The 13922-nt window shown below is 38.3% G+C and overlaps 1 protein-coding gene across 1 annotated transcript in view; it reads left to right on the top strand.

Moving 5' to 3' along the window:
* STK3 (serine/threonine kinase 3) overlaps positions 1–13922 on the top strand; it is a 308548-nt gene that overhangs the window by 77929 nt on the left and 216697 nt on the right. Inside the window, exon 5 of the mRNA XM_055432459.2 lies at positions 13405–13569. Coding sequence (XP_055288434.1) covers positions 13405–13569 — 165 coding nt within the window. The remainder of the gene's footprint in view (positions 1–13404; positions 13570–13922) is intronic.

The raw sequence follows: 13922 nt of genomic DNA, 5'->3' as shown, positions 1-13922 counted from the left end.
TTCAGAGTGAAAGGGATTACTTAGACTTGTCTCTTTGTTCTAATACCTCTGTATTGATTATACTCTCAGACTCTTGCCTCATAGTGGCAAGATGGTTGCTCGGTTATACCTTTCTAGTTGAAATCCAGCAGTCTTGTACCTCACTGCTTCTGAATGGGTTATGTACCTTTCTCTGTGGCCATTGGAATGTGATGCAGTAATTGAATTAGGTCTCAGGCATATGTCTGACCTGGAGCAGGGATGGAACTGACTCCTAGAAACGTGTGGTCTGAAGGTGGGGAAATAGTGATTCCCTCAAGGGAAATGAGGGTATGTTAGCAGGAGAATGGTGAATGAGTGTTAGGATGGCAAAAATAACAGGTATTTCTATGTATTTATCAAACCTAAAATCAAAACTAAATGTACCAGGAATAAAACACACACACACATCCTTCTAAAATAACTTCCAAAATGAATATTAAGTGTTATAGGAGGTATCTGGTGATATTCAGGGTTAACACTATGGGGTCCTCAACCTTTTCTCCCATTTGTCACAGTAAAGTACAGCAAGGGACAGCTGTGATGATGTATCTCTAGGAGCCTGCTTCTGCTGGGTCAGCAATAAGTGTTTGCTCTAAGAATTCACATCAGTCTGCTTTTCAGCATTACAGATCCGTGGTTTCATTTAGACCATGGTGACCTAACCCTGGTTTTAGTTCTGGTGTCCATGGCCCCTTCTCCTGACAAGGATTTTCTCACCCTAAACAGGTACTGCTGTTCAGTTCTATGCTAGAATCTTAGGAGAGCGAATCCTTTTGTGTGGAAAGTAATTCTTGCTCCTTATTTGCTGTCTCCTGTGGAGTGAGATTGAGTTCTAAATTATTTCACACATGCCTCTTAAAAGTTCCAAGCCACAACCTTAAAATGACCATGCACTGTAGGATCAGACCCCGAGAGTTTTTCATAGCAATCCTGTGCCACATCTTAACTCTGATTAAATACGTCGTACACATCATGCTCCATGACATCTTTTCTAAATCTTTTGATGGGATTGTAAGCACTTTTCTTTATAATCTTTCCACGTTGCAATATAGTCCCTCCAAAAGTCTTGCTCTTCTACCTTAACTTAGTAAATTAAACCTACAAAGGTATTTCCGTGGCTTCCCTAATTGGTCGGCTGCCCAGTCTTCACCTTAGTTGCTGTACTTCTTGGCACTGCTCCCAGTTCTATTTCCCTTTCATAAGTCAGGCCCACTTTCACGCACTTTAGTTTTATATTGTACGTTCCTCTCCTGGCAGCCTGCCTGTCACAGCCAGACCTGCCGTGAGCCCTTCCTCCCCGTCATAAGCCCGACCCCTTAGCACACTGTGACAGTGGTTATTTGGAATGATGTGGTTTAGTGGAAGGACCCTTGCATGTAGCATCAGAAGACCAGACATCAGTTCCTGGCTTGTTGCACGTTAGCTCTGTGACCCCGGATACACCATGTAACTAACTCCTTTCAACTTCAGATGTCTAATCCGAAAATGGACCTAATATCATATTACTTGCCTTACCTACCTCAGTGTTTTCTTGTGAGGAAGCAAGGTGATGAGTGTCAGAGCGTTTTGTAACCTGCCAAGTTCTATACAAATGTGAACTGTATTTTGTTACTATTAAGGCAGAAACTTAAAAAGATGGTATTTAGTTTTTAATGATTTATCACTAATTGAAGAAATTTTTTGTTTCATTTAAAAATTTTTAATTTTTATTTAATAAATGGTACAAAGCACAATGCCAAAAACATTAACACTTAAAATTTCACCAAATGAAAAAATACTATAGAATACACAGTTGTAAAAAGCTACATTAAGTTATTTTACAACTGCCTCAAGCTGCAAAAAGAAAAAAAACCCAGTACCATACCTAAGTTATCCCTCTCTCAAAGTAATGCCATTTATGTTATAAACCATGAGCACCCCATCAAAAGACGGGAACTGCTTTTGTTAATTCATATATATATATATGACTGTATCACTTTGCTTTAGTGGATATCCTCTAGTATTAGAAAAACATTAAAAGATCATTGTGTCTTATCCAGTAAAATATTATTTAATTTTAGGAAATTAAGAAATGTAAGTTAGTTTTTCAGAAAATGGAAATTTAGCTCCTTAGGTAGCAGATCTAATTTTAACAGTTTTAAATGAAGCTCTTTTAAAATTGTATTGTATAATTCTTTATACCTTTAACCAAAATGTATAAATGCTTTCCATTTTAATACTATAAATAAAGGGGGAAAAAAGGAATAGGAGCACACTGTAAAAATTCCAGATAGTACAGAAGAGGAATTTAGCGTCTACTCACTCATCCCTCAGTTTTACTTCCTGTCGGAGATGTCAGTTACCAGTTTCTTGTGACTTCTTTCAGTGCATGTGTATGCATTTTTTTAAAAAAAATTTTAATTGAAGGGTAATTCCTTTACAGAATTTTGTGGTTTTCTAAGATTCAGCCATAGGTACACCCATGTCCCCTCCCTCCCAGACCTCCCTCCCATCTCCCTCCCCACCCCACCCTTCAGCCTGTAGCAGAGCCGTACCTTGGTTGGCTGTCTGTTTCACACATGGTGTTGTAAATCTCTCTGTTAGCTCTCCATGCATCCCCCTTCCCCCGCCTCTCCTCCTCCCACGTCCACAGGTCTGTTCTCTGTGTCTGTTTCTCCACTGCTGCCCTGAGAGTAAATTCGTCAGTGCCGTCTTTTCAGATTCCATATATATGTCAGTATAGGGTATTTACATTTCTCTTTCTGACTTACTTCACTCTGTATAATGGGGCTCTAGTTTTGTCTACCTCGTTAGAACTGACTCCAATGTGTTCCTTTTTATGGCTGAGTAGTATTCCATTGTGTGTATGTACCACAGCTTCTTTATCCGTTCATCTGTCGATGGACATCTAGGTTGCTTCCATGTTCTAGCTACTGTAAATAGTGCTGCAGTGAACATTGGGGTACATGTGTCGTTTTCAGTTTGGGTTTCCTCAGGGATGTGCTTAGGGTGGGATTGCTGGATCATACGGTGGTTTTATTCCTAGCTATTTAAGGAGTCTCCATACTGTCTTCCATAGTGACTGTATCAGTTGACATTCCCACCAGCAGTGCAAGAGTTGTTCCCTTCTCTCCACACTGTCTCCAGCATTTATTGTTTGTAGACTTTTTGATGATGGCCATTCTGACTGGTGTGAGGCAGTATCGCATTGTAGTTTTGATTTGCATTTCTCTAATATTGAGCGATGTTGAGCATCTTTTCATGTGCTTGTTAGCCATCTGTGTGTCGTCTTTGGAGAAATGTCTCTTCAGGTCCCTTTCCCACTTTTTGATTGGGTTGTTTGCTTTTTTGGTATTGAGTTGTATAAGCTGCTTGTATATTTTGGAAATTAATTCTTTATCAGCTGTTTCCTTTGCTATCACTTTCTCTCATTCTAAGGGTTATCTTTTCACCTTGTTTGTAGTTCCCTTTGCTGTGCAAAAGCTTTTTAAGTTTAATTAGGTCCCACTTGTTTATTCTTGTTTTTATTTCCATTACTCTGGAAGGTGGGTCATAGAGGATCTTGCTTTGATTTATGTCATCAAGTGTTCTGCCTAAGTTCTCCTCTAAGAGTTTAATAGTTTCTGGCCTTTCATTTAGGTCTTTAATCATATTTTGTTTTAAACAAGAGATTCATACTGCATATGTGGTGTTCTATACTTTGCTTTTTTTTTAAACTTCTTTTTTCTTTTATTTTTTTTCTTGGTGAGCCAGCCAGGAGATGAATTTTTTTTTTCAGCTTTTGATGTATCTCAGAGATATTCCCATATCAGTATATAGGTCTGTGTGTATGTAACAGAATGTGTTTTTTTCAGTACTTTGGATGAAATGAGCTCCAACTTACACTGTAATCAAAGCTGAAGGAAACTTTTGTAGGTATGCATTGGCTGAAGTCCATGGGATTGCAGAGTCAGACAGGACTGAGCGACTGAACCAAACTGATTAGTGTACCGGTGTTGTTCTGGCCATTGGTTACATTTTGAGAAATGAAATTACTAGGTTAGAGGGCATGTCCATGTGACAATTCCTTTTCCTTTTTTTTTTGAGAGGGGGCAATTTCAGTTTGAATTATGAAAGAATTTTGGATTTTGCTTTCAGTGGCTTCCTGCTTAACTGTATGCTTTGGCATGTCTTCATCTTAAAATTAGAAATTTTAACTAAAAAAATACATTGGGATAGTTCAGGAGTTTGGGATGGACTAGGTACACGCTGCTATATTTAAAATGGATAACCATCAAGGAGCTACTGTATAGCACAGGGGGCTCTGATCAGTGTCATGTGGCAGCTTGGATAGGAGGTAAGTTTGAGGGGAGAAATGGTTACATTATTACATTCTCCACAGTAGCTTTTCTGCTTCTAGTCTTTAGATGAAGGCTGCTGTCACAGTTTCTTTCTTAAAAGTTCAGGTATGATTGTACCATCTTTTCATTTAAAAATATGTAGGCACATAAAGCAGAGTTAACCCTAACCCACCATTGCCATTTTGCACTGTTTTCCCATACATACTGCATTCGGACACAAAGATCTGGTATTAGACTTCATTCATTTTTGTGCCCATTTCCTGTATACATACCTAGTATTTCTTTTCCTCTTTGGTCTCCTGACAAACTTTGTACATTCTTCAAGAGGCAGCTCAAAAGTCTCCTTTGTGAAGACTTCCTTGATAGGGAGAATGGTGTGGTGAGATTGTCAAGGCTACAGGAACTGTATTGTTCAAGGCCTTGAGGGTTAAAGTGTATGGTTTGGATTACACTTTAAGAGTACTGGTTCTGATGCAGTACTGGTTTTTATAATCACTTTAGACACTGCTGTCCTGGAGTGCTCCTATACCTAATCTTATTGTACCTGGCATTGCTTAATATCATAATTATTTGTTCTTGTTCCCTTCCTTTCCCACTAAATTATGAGCACCATGAAGGCAAGGGCAGAATAACAGATTCTCAGTAAATTTTTGTTGGTGCCTACCATCTGTTGTTGTGTGTGGATAGTAAATGAAATGATACCTGTAATGTGGCAGATGTGGTAAATACTCAGAAAGTGTAAGTTGTTGGTGTTATCATTATCATCACTGGACAGATAAATCCTCACTTGGGAATAAAGGGTCCTTTTTTGAAAGAGATTAGATTTGATGCAGGCCTTCAAAGACTATGTAGGGATTACATTGGTGAGTTTTGCTCAGATAGTTTTCAAAACTTTATGAAAATTCAAGGTGCAAGTTAAAACTTGAAATTTGATAACACTCTATCTATAGTTATCTGTCTGTGGCACATGAAAAGGGAACTATGTCTCATTTTTAGGTTTGTTTCCTTAGTAGTAATTACTATATATAGAATTATTCTTCAGTTCAGTTCAGTCGCTCAGTCATGTCCGACTCTCCGCGACCCCATGAATCACAGCACGCCAGGCCTCCCTGTCCATCACCAACTCCCGGAGTTCACTCAAACTCATGTCCACAGAGTCGGTGATGCCATCCAGCCATCTCATTCTCCGTCGTCCCCTTCTCCTCCCGCCCCCAACCTTTCCCAGCATCAGAGTCTTTTCCAGTGAGTCAACTCGTCGCATGAGGTGGCCAAAGTATTGCAGTTTCAGCTTTAGCATCAGTCCTTCCAATGAACATCCAGGATTGATCTCCTCTAGAATGGACTGGTTGGATCTCCTTGCAGTATAAGGGACTCTCAAGAGTCTTCTCCAACACCACAGTTCAAAAGCATCGATTCTTCGGCGATCAGCTTTCTTCACAGTCCAACTCTCACATCCATACATGACCACGGGAAAAACCATTGCCTTGACTAGACGGACCTTGGTTGGCAAAGTAATGTCTCTGCTTTTTAATATACTATCTAGGTTGGTCATAACTTTCCTTCCAAGGAGCAAGCGTCTTTTAATTTCATGGCTGCAATCAGCATCTGCAGTGATTTTGTAGCCCAAAAAAATAAAGTCTGACACTGTTTCCACTGTTTTTCCATCTATTTCTTACTGTTTTATTTTTCAAAAAATTCCAAGGTACTTCTGACATGCATCTGGGTTTAAAAAGTGACTACAGGTGTCTTTTTAAAATGGTAGTTTTGGTGATATACATTTTGTTATTTTTCTGTTGATTAGTCATGATGCAGTGGTATTAAGTGAGTAATAGTTACATAATCACAATAGTAAAAGATGTTTACCAGTTTTCACAGTCAGTAGCCAGACAAAAACATAAAAGATAATCACAGTTGTAAGCCATAATGGGAACATGATTAACCTCACAATATAAAATAATGACATACGCTTTGGGGAGTCAAGCAGAGTGCTGTGGTAAGTGAAAGTGCACGCATGCACAAGTATCATCTACTCAGCCAGTCTTGTCTTTTGGTTGGTGCATTTAATCCATTTACATTTAAGGTAATTATCAATATGTATGATCCTATTACTGTCTCTTTAATTGTTTAGGGTTCATTTTCTATAGGTCTTTTCCTTCTTTTGTGTTTCCTGCCTAGAGAAGTTCCTTTAGCATTTGTGGTAAAGCTGATTTTTGCTGTAAAGCTGAATTTTTTAACTTTTGCTTGTCTGGAAAGCTTTTGATTTCTCCACCAAATCTGAATGAGAGTCTTGCTGGGTAGAGTATTCTTGGTAGGTTCTTTCCTTTCATCACTTTAAATACATCATGGCATTCCCTTCTGGCATGTAGATTTTCTGTTGAGAAATCAGCTGATAGCCCGATGGGAGTTCCCTTGTATGTTATTTGTTGTTTTTCCCATGTTGCTTTTAGTATTTTATCTTTGTTTTTAATATTTGTCAGTTTGATTACTGTCTGTCTCAGTGTGTTCCTCCTTGGGTTTATCCTGCCTGGGACTCTCTGTATTTCCTGGACTTGGTTGACTATTTCCTTTTGCATATTAGGGAAATTTTCAGAAAATTTTCAGGGAAATTAGGATAATTTGAAATTAGCTCTTCAAATATTTTCTCAGGTTCTTTCTCTATTCTCCTTCTGGGATCCCTATAATGCAAATGTTGGTGCGTTTAATGTTGTCCCAGAGGTCTCTTAGGCTGTCTTCATTTATTTTCATTCTTTTTTCTATATTCTGTTCTGTGGCAGTGATTTCCACCATTCTGTTCTCCAGGTTATTTATCTGTTCTTCTGCCTCAGTTATTCTGCTATTGATTCCTTCTGGTGTATTATTCATCTCTGTTTGTTTGTTCTTTAGTTCTTCTAGGTCTTTGGTGAACATTCTTGCATCTTCTCCATTCTGAGATCCTGGATCATCTTCACTATCATTATTCTGAATTCTTTTTCTGGAAGGTTGCTTAGCCCCACTTCATTTAGTTGTTTTCCTGGGGTTTTATCTTGTCCCTTCCTCTGGGACATAACTTTCTGCTTTTTCATGCTGATTAACTTTCTGTAATATGGTTTTGTTTTTTGTGTTTTGTGGAACTGTGGCTCTTCTTGCTTCTTCTGTCTGCCTTCTGATGGAGGAGGCTAAGCGGCTTGTGTAAGCTTCCAGATGGGAGGGACTGGTGGTGAGAAAAACTGGAATTGCTTTGGTGGCCAGGGCTTTTGCTCAGTAAAGCTTTAATCCAATTATCTGCTGATGGGTGGGGTTGTGCTCCCTCCCTTGTGGTTGTTTGGCCTGAGGGGACCCAGCCCTGGGGTCTCTGGGCTCTATGGTAGAGTTAAAGGTGACCTCCAAGAGGGCTTACGCCAAGGGGGACCTTCCTGGACTTCTGCTGCCAGTGCCCTGTCCCTGGGGTGAGCCCCTGCCGACCCACGCCTCCACAGGAGACCCTTCAGCACGATCAGGTAGTTTTGGTTCAGTGTTCTGTGGGGTCACTGCTCCTTTCTTCTGCATCTTGGTGTGCCTAAGAGTTTGTTTGTGCCCTCCAAGACTGGAGTCTCTGTTTCCCCCTAGTCCTGTGAAAGTCCTATAATCAAATCCTGCTGGCCTTCAAGTTCAGAATCCCTGGGGATTCCCAGCCCCTTTGTCGGATCCCCAGGCAGGGAAGCTTGATGTGGGGTTCAGAACCTTCATAGTATCTTCTTTGGTATTATTGTTCTCCAGTTTGTGGGTCACTCACCTGGCAGGTTTGGGATTTGATTTCGTTGTGATTTTACCCCTCCTACTGTCTCACTGACTTCTTCTTTGTCTTTGGACATGGGGTTTCTTTTCTTGGTGGGTTCCAGTGTCGTCCTCTCGATGGTTGTTCAACAGCTAGTGGTGATTTTGATGTTCTTGCCAGAGGAGATGAGTGCCCATCTTTCTACTCTGTCATCTTGAACCAGAAGCCCCAACATATTAATTTATATGCACAGATAATTATATAAAAAAGATAGAATTTAGCTGAGTGTCAGTTTCATTTTTAGAAAAAATTCTTAATTTTGTATGAATTTTCAGAACCTCCCTTGAATTTGTTTTTACTAGTGTAAAAACATTAAGGCACTATGAGTGTCTTAAAACAGCTTGTGCATGTGCCCTTGAGACACGTTGGTGGGTACATTTTTATCAAAACCATATACATGGTGACATATTAAATGTATCATATTATTATACTAATCATACGACTCTAGAAACAAAAGTAACCAGAGGACTTAAAGCCTATCAAAACCATCTTTTTGTTTTTGTACAATGGGATTCTTTTTAAATTTGCCAATGAATTCATACCAGTATTGAAACCAGATGTACACTTCCGTCTTTTAATGTATTAGCTCAGCTATAAAGTCTTATTTCCATCTCTGATTACTGACTGTTTCATTCATGGTTTATTATCTCTTTCCTGCCCTCCTTTTTCTTTTTTTTAAAAACTAGAGTCTAAATATGATTCAAATGATTTTAAGATGACATTGCCCCATTTGTGTAGTGACAGAAATAAAATTAAATCTGTATTGAATTGATGATAACCTAATTAAATCCACAAATGAAGTACTCGATAAAATTTTTCATTGGAAAGGATTCTTGACAGATACTACTAAAAGAAGTGTTAGTTGTGGTTTGTTTTTCATCTTAGAACTTAAATCCTACTTTACTTCTTTCTGTATAAAAGCAGATCTTCTCTCTTTGGTTTTTTTCTTTTCTTTCTATATATTTTCAATATAAAGCTTATGATTTTGAAATTTATCTGAACTGATGAAAAAATCATATTTATAGAAATAGAAAAGATACTACTTAAAATTTTTGGTTTTTCTCTGTTGCCAAATAGAAGCCTAGTCACCTTTGGTAACTGATTTTGTTTGTATGTAAGTGAAATTAACGTTTAAAGCTTGTTTGAAAACAAAACCGTCTTTAGGAAAATGACTGTTAACCAACTCCCTTACCGCTTCCCCCTAGATAGTGAGTATGTGTCCAAAGGATGTGAAAAAAACATGTAGATCAAGGCCTGCATCTGGAAAGGCCTACTCTCCTTTCTTTCCTATTCTCCATTAGCGACCCAAAATATATGTTGAGTGGTTTAAATGTTGAAATAGATATTCTTTTCCAAAGTGCATTTGCTACCCTTGATATTTAAAAGAGACCAGATGAACATTTGTTCTTCTAAATTTGTCAAGTTTTGCCTGAAATTTTTGCACTTAAGGCTGAAATTTGGCTGCTGTTACTCTTTGTTGAATACATACTTCGAATCTCATCTTTGGAACAAGCCTTGCTACTCTGTGCTTATGTTGAGGCTAATTCATGCATTCATGTTTGTGTGAAACTCATATAAAAGACTTTATAACTGTAAATTAATAAAAAAAATTAAGTCAACATTATGTCTCTGTGTTCTAGAAAATGTTTGTTTACTTGTTAATTGTTAAAATGATTTTTTCGAGGGATAGAAACCTTTCATTTTGTAATTGAAGTTAAAAGTCTTAAAGTGCAGATACCACATTTGAGCCTTAATATTCTAAGGGATTGTTAGAATAATACTGTACACAAATAATTTTAAGACATATCCGTGTACTATTAGAATGATTGGTTATTATATATATATTTTTTATTATTAGAAGGAAGATATAAAATGAACCCCTAAAGTAGAGGGAGGGATTTATCAGTGAATAGAGAAAAGCATAGCTTCCCTGGTTGCTCAGATGGTAAAGTGTCTGCCTACAATGCAGGAGACCCGGGTTCAATCCCTGGGTTGGGAAGATCTCCTGGAGAAGGAAATGGCAACCCACTCCAGTACTCTTGCCTGGAGAATCCCACGGACGTAGGAGCCTGGTAGGCTAGAGTCCATGGGGTCGCAAAGAGTCGGACACGACTGAGTGACTTAAGCTAAGCTAAGAGAAAAGCATAATGGGAAAGATACTTCAGAAACTTAACATTTGCTTCAGATCTGTCCTCTCCACCTTTATTAATTCAGGGCCAAATACTGGCTGTGGCCTCAGGTATTCTTGTAAACTTCATAAAAACTAGTACTGTCAGCTTCTTCACCACTGTATACCCAGCACCTTTAGCAGGACTTATACAAGAGAGCCAGTGCAGTGGATACTTGTTGAAAGAACAGATGCCCAAATTAGTGTGAATACCCAAATAAGTGAAAAATAAAAATGCATGCCCCAATTAGTCTTTTGTTAAGAAAAGACGGTGAAGATCTTTTGTAATGTTATAGAATCATAGACTTGAAATGAACCTTGAAAGTCTTTTAGCAAAACCAGACAGTTGATGAATCAACTTACTATCTCTGGCAGGTCTTCTTTTAGTCTTCCTGTGGATTTATTTGTCCAGTGGCAAATGCTTTACAGTGTTCAGTGCTTTATAGTAGTGAAATGAGATTCATCCTGAGACCTAAGTATAATAGGTCCATTTAATTTTGAACTTTCTCTAGTGTGGCTCTGAAATACAGGGTATAGGAGCAGAGACAACAAGCCAAGAAGTTAATGAAGGATTAGTTGAATTATTGGTTGGAAATAGTGGAGTGCTAGGAGGATAAAAATTGAAGTCTAGGTAACTGAAAAGGTCAGCATTGAAGAGACTAAACATGACACAATTTTTTGAACTGGTACTGCTTTTGTAATACCCCGAGCTCTTTAATCTTTATAGTAGGGATGTGGAATCGGGAGAGGGGAGAGAACCCAGGCCCATATGACAGCACCACCACTTTGCATACCTCTGCAGTGGTGTGGTGGCCCTCTATTGCACCCCTGCCTCTTACTCACCCACCAGGGCTGCAGACCACTAATTTAAAAAGACTGGGACCATCCGATGTGAATTTCTCTTCTCCTTTAGTAACTGCAAGTCTGTACCCATTCAGTCCTTGTTTATTGATTGCTAACTGTATGCCGGGGTGGTTCCATTGTGTATGCACTGATGCGGGTACATCAGTGAACCAGACAAAGATCTCTGCTCTTTTGGACCCTTTTCTTAGTGCAGTACTGTTCAGTAGAAACATAGCATGGGCTCCATATGTAATTCTAAACTTTCTAGTTCCCACCTTCAAAAAGAAAAAGTAGCAGGTGAGATTAATTTTAATGTATTAAATATAGGCGGAGCCTCCCTGGTGGCTCAGACAGAAAAGAATCAGCCTGCAATGCAGGAGATGGAGGTTCCCTGGGTTGGGAAGATCCCCTGCAGAGGGGATTGGCTGCCCACTCCAGTATTGTTGTCTGGAGAATTCCATGGACAGAGGAGCCTGGCATGTTACAGTCCATGGAGTCACAAAGAGTTGGACCTGACTGAGTGGCAAACATTTTTTTCACTGATACTAATTTTATATTATATAATATTAATAACATTAACACATTTTAAATATAATAATATAATTAGTATATAAATGTCATTTAACTGTGTAAGCAGTATGTAAGTTGTTAATGAGATACCTTACATTTCCTTCTTGGTACTAGCCTTTAACTTTGGTATATTTTATATTTATAGCATATCTCAGTTGGGATAGCTATGTTTCAAATGTTGGGGAGCTACTGTGTTGAATAGTGCAGCTTCAGAATATAGTGCTTGCTTTCTGTGGACCGTTAAGCCAGTCCCTCTGGTCTGAGGTAGAGAATCAGTTCCTAAAAGTATTAGAATTTTCAGATAATCCAGACTCCTTACCCATGGCCTGCAAAGCTTTACATGGTCTGTGCAGTACTTTTATGACAGTATATATTGGTGTTTTATGCAAATATAAACCACCTAGCAATTTGCTTAGAAATTTTAACACAATAAAGGTTTTTTTTAAATTGAGGTAAAATTCATATAACATAAGATTTACCGTTTTAAAGGGAAAAATTCCTTGTCATTAGTGCATTTACAGTGTTGTGTAATTACTACCCCTCTGTAGTTCCAAAATATTTTCATCACCTTGCTATACTTTAAGAAGTTTTCTCTCTATCTCACTTCCCCCTCTTGTCCCTGGCAGTCACCAGTCTGCTTTCTTTTTCTGTGGATTTACCTATTGTTAATATTTCATATAAGTGGGATCATACAGCATGTGCTTTCTGTTGTGTCTGGCTTCTTTCACTTAGCATAATGTTTTTGAGGTCCATCCACATTGCAGCATATGTCCGTACTTTATTCCTTTTCATGATCAAATACTATTCTGTTGTTTGTGTATGCCATAATTTGTTTATCCATTCCTCTGTGATAGACATTTGGGTTGTCTTAGCCTTTTGGCCATTGTGAATAGTGCTACTGTGAACACTCATGTACATGTTTGTTTGAGTACCCATATTTTACTTTTGTCAAATGGTGATGATCTGTGTATAGGGTTATTATAAAGATAAATGAGACAATGCATGTGACACTGTTAGCACAATGCCTGGTACAGAAATCACTGGCTCTGCTGCTATCAGTACTGAGAGTCTTTACGTTTGCACCTCCCTCCTCCTTTTTCCTTCCCCTGATGGCCTGTTTTTATGTTTCCATTTTCCTGGTCTTTCTCTGACATTTTCATTTCTGAGTTCTCATTAGAGTTAGAAATCTAGGACCTGGGTAGATTAAGAATGACCTCACTGGAAGGAGGAGGAATGGTGTTGGTGTAAATGCTTCACGCGGGAGGCTCTTGGCAGTCCACCCTTCCTCATTTCCTCTCCTTTGTGTGAGTGACATTGTTGGTTTTCACTTTCATCAGTAAAGTGAGGAGGCAGTGCAGGAAGGGTGTCTCTGGATTTACTTTTTCAGGACAGATAGCTGTCATATTGCCACCTCAGAGTTAGATGGCGTAGGGAAGAGTGATTTCTTAGGGTCATGGTGATTCTTGGAATATGTTATGTGCTTTAGGAATGACATGGATAATTTTAAAGGAAGGAGAAATTGAATGATGACATTTTCCTTCATCAGAAGAAGAGGTTCTCGGTACTTTACCTTTTAGCCTTTTCCTAAAAGTTTAGTGATCTTTAGAAAGAAGTGCTTGTTAACAATGCTGTCTTGTAAGAGTTTAGTTGTCTCAGCATTTCAGTTGAGTTTTTGAAATATTTCTTTCCAGTTAACAGAAGATGAAATTGCAACCATTCTCAAATCTACTTTGAAAGGACTAGAATACTTACACTTTATGAGAAAAATACACAGAGATATAAAAGCTGGAAATATTCTCCTCAATACAGAAGGACATGCAAAATTGGCGGATTTTGGAGTTGCTGGTCAGTTAACGGTAAGTGTAATACTTTTGGAAGCACTGTTGGTTTGTATTGTCCAGGTTCGAGTGTGACGAAACCTTGATAATATCTTTTGAGGGTTATAAAAAGAAATGTATAACTTTATTACTTCAGGGAGAAGAAGCCATTATTTAGGTATTATTTATTTTTATTTACTATTTAAGAGACATTGGATGAATATGAAAGAATATATATTGCCATCAAAGTGCTTAAATATTTGGAAAGGAAAGCTGCATTTGTTCATTTCTGTAGGTTTTATTGTTATAGTGCTATCTTTAATGAAGGTAGTAGAGTTAACTTACTTATGGACTCTTGGTTATGTCAGAATTCTAAATTCCTAAATATGTCA

This window comes from Moschus berezovskii, chromosome 16, assembly GCF_049115385.1.
Source record: "Moschus berezovskii isolate FMDL1 chromosome 16, NW_MosBer_1.0, whole genome shotgun sequence".
NCBI classification, from domain to species: Eukaryota; Metazoa; Chordata; class Mammalia; order Artiodactyla; family Moschidae; genus Moschus; species Moschus berezovskii.
The sequence above is the reverse complement of the archived record's forward strand: the minus strand, read 5'-3'. Positions and strand labels throughout refer to the sequence as shown.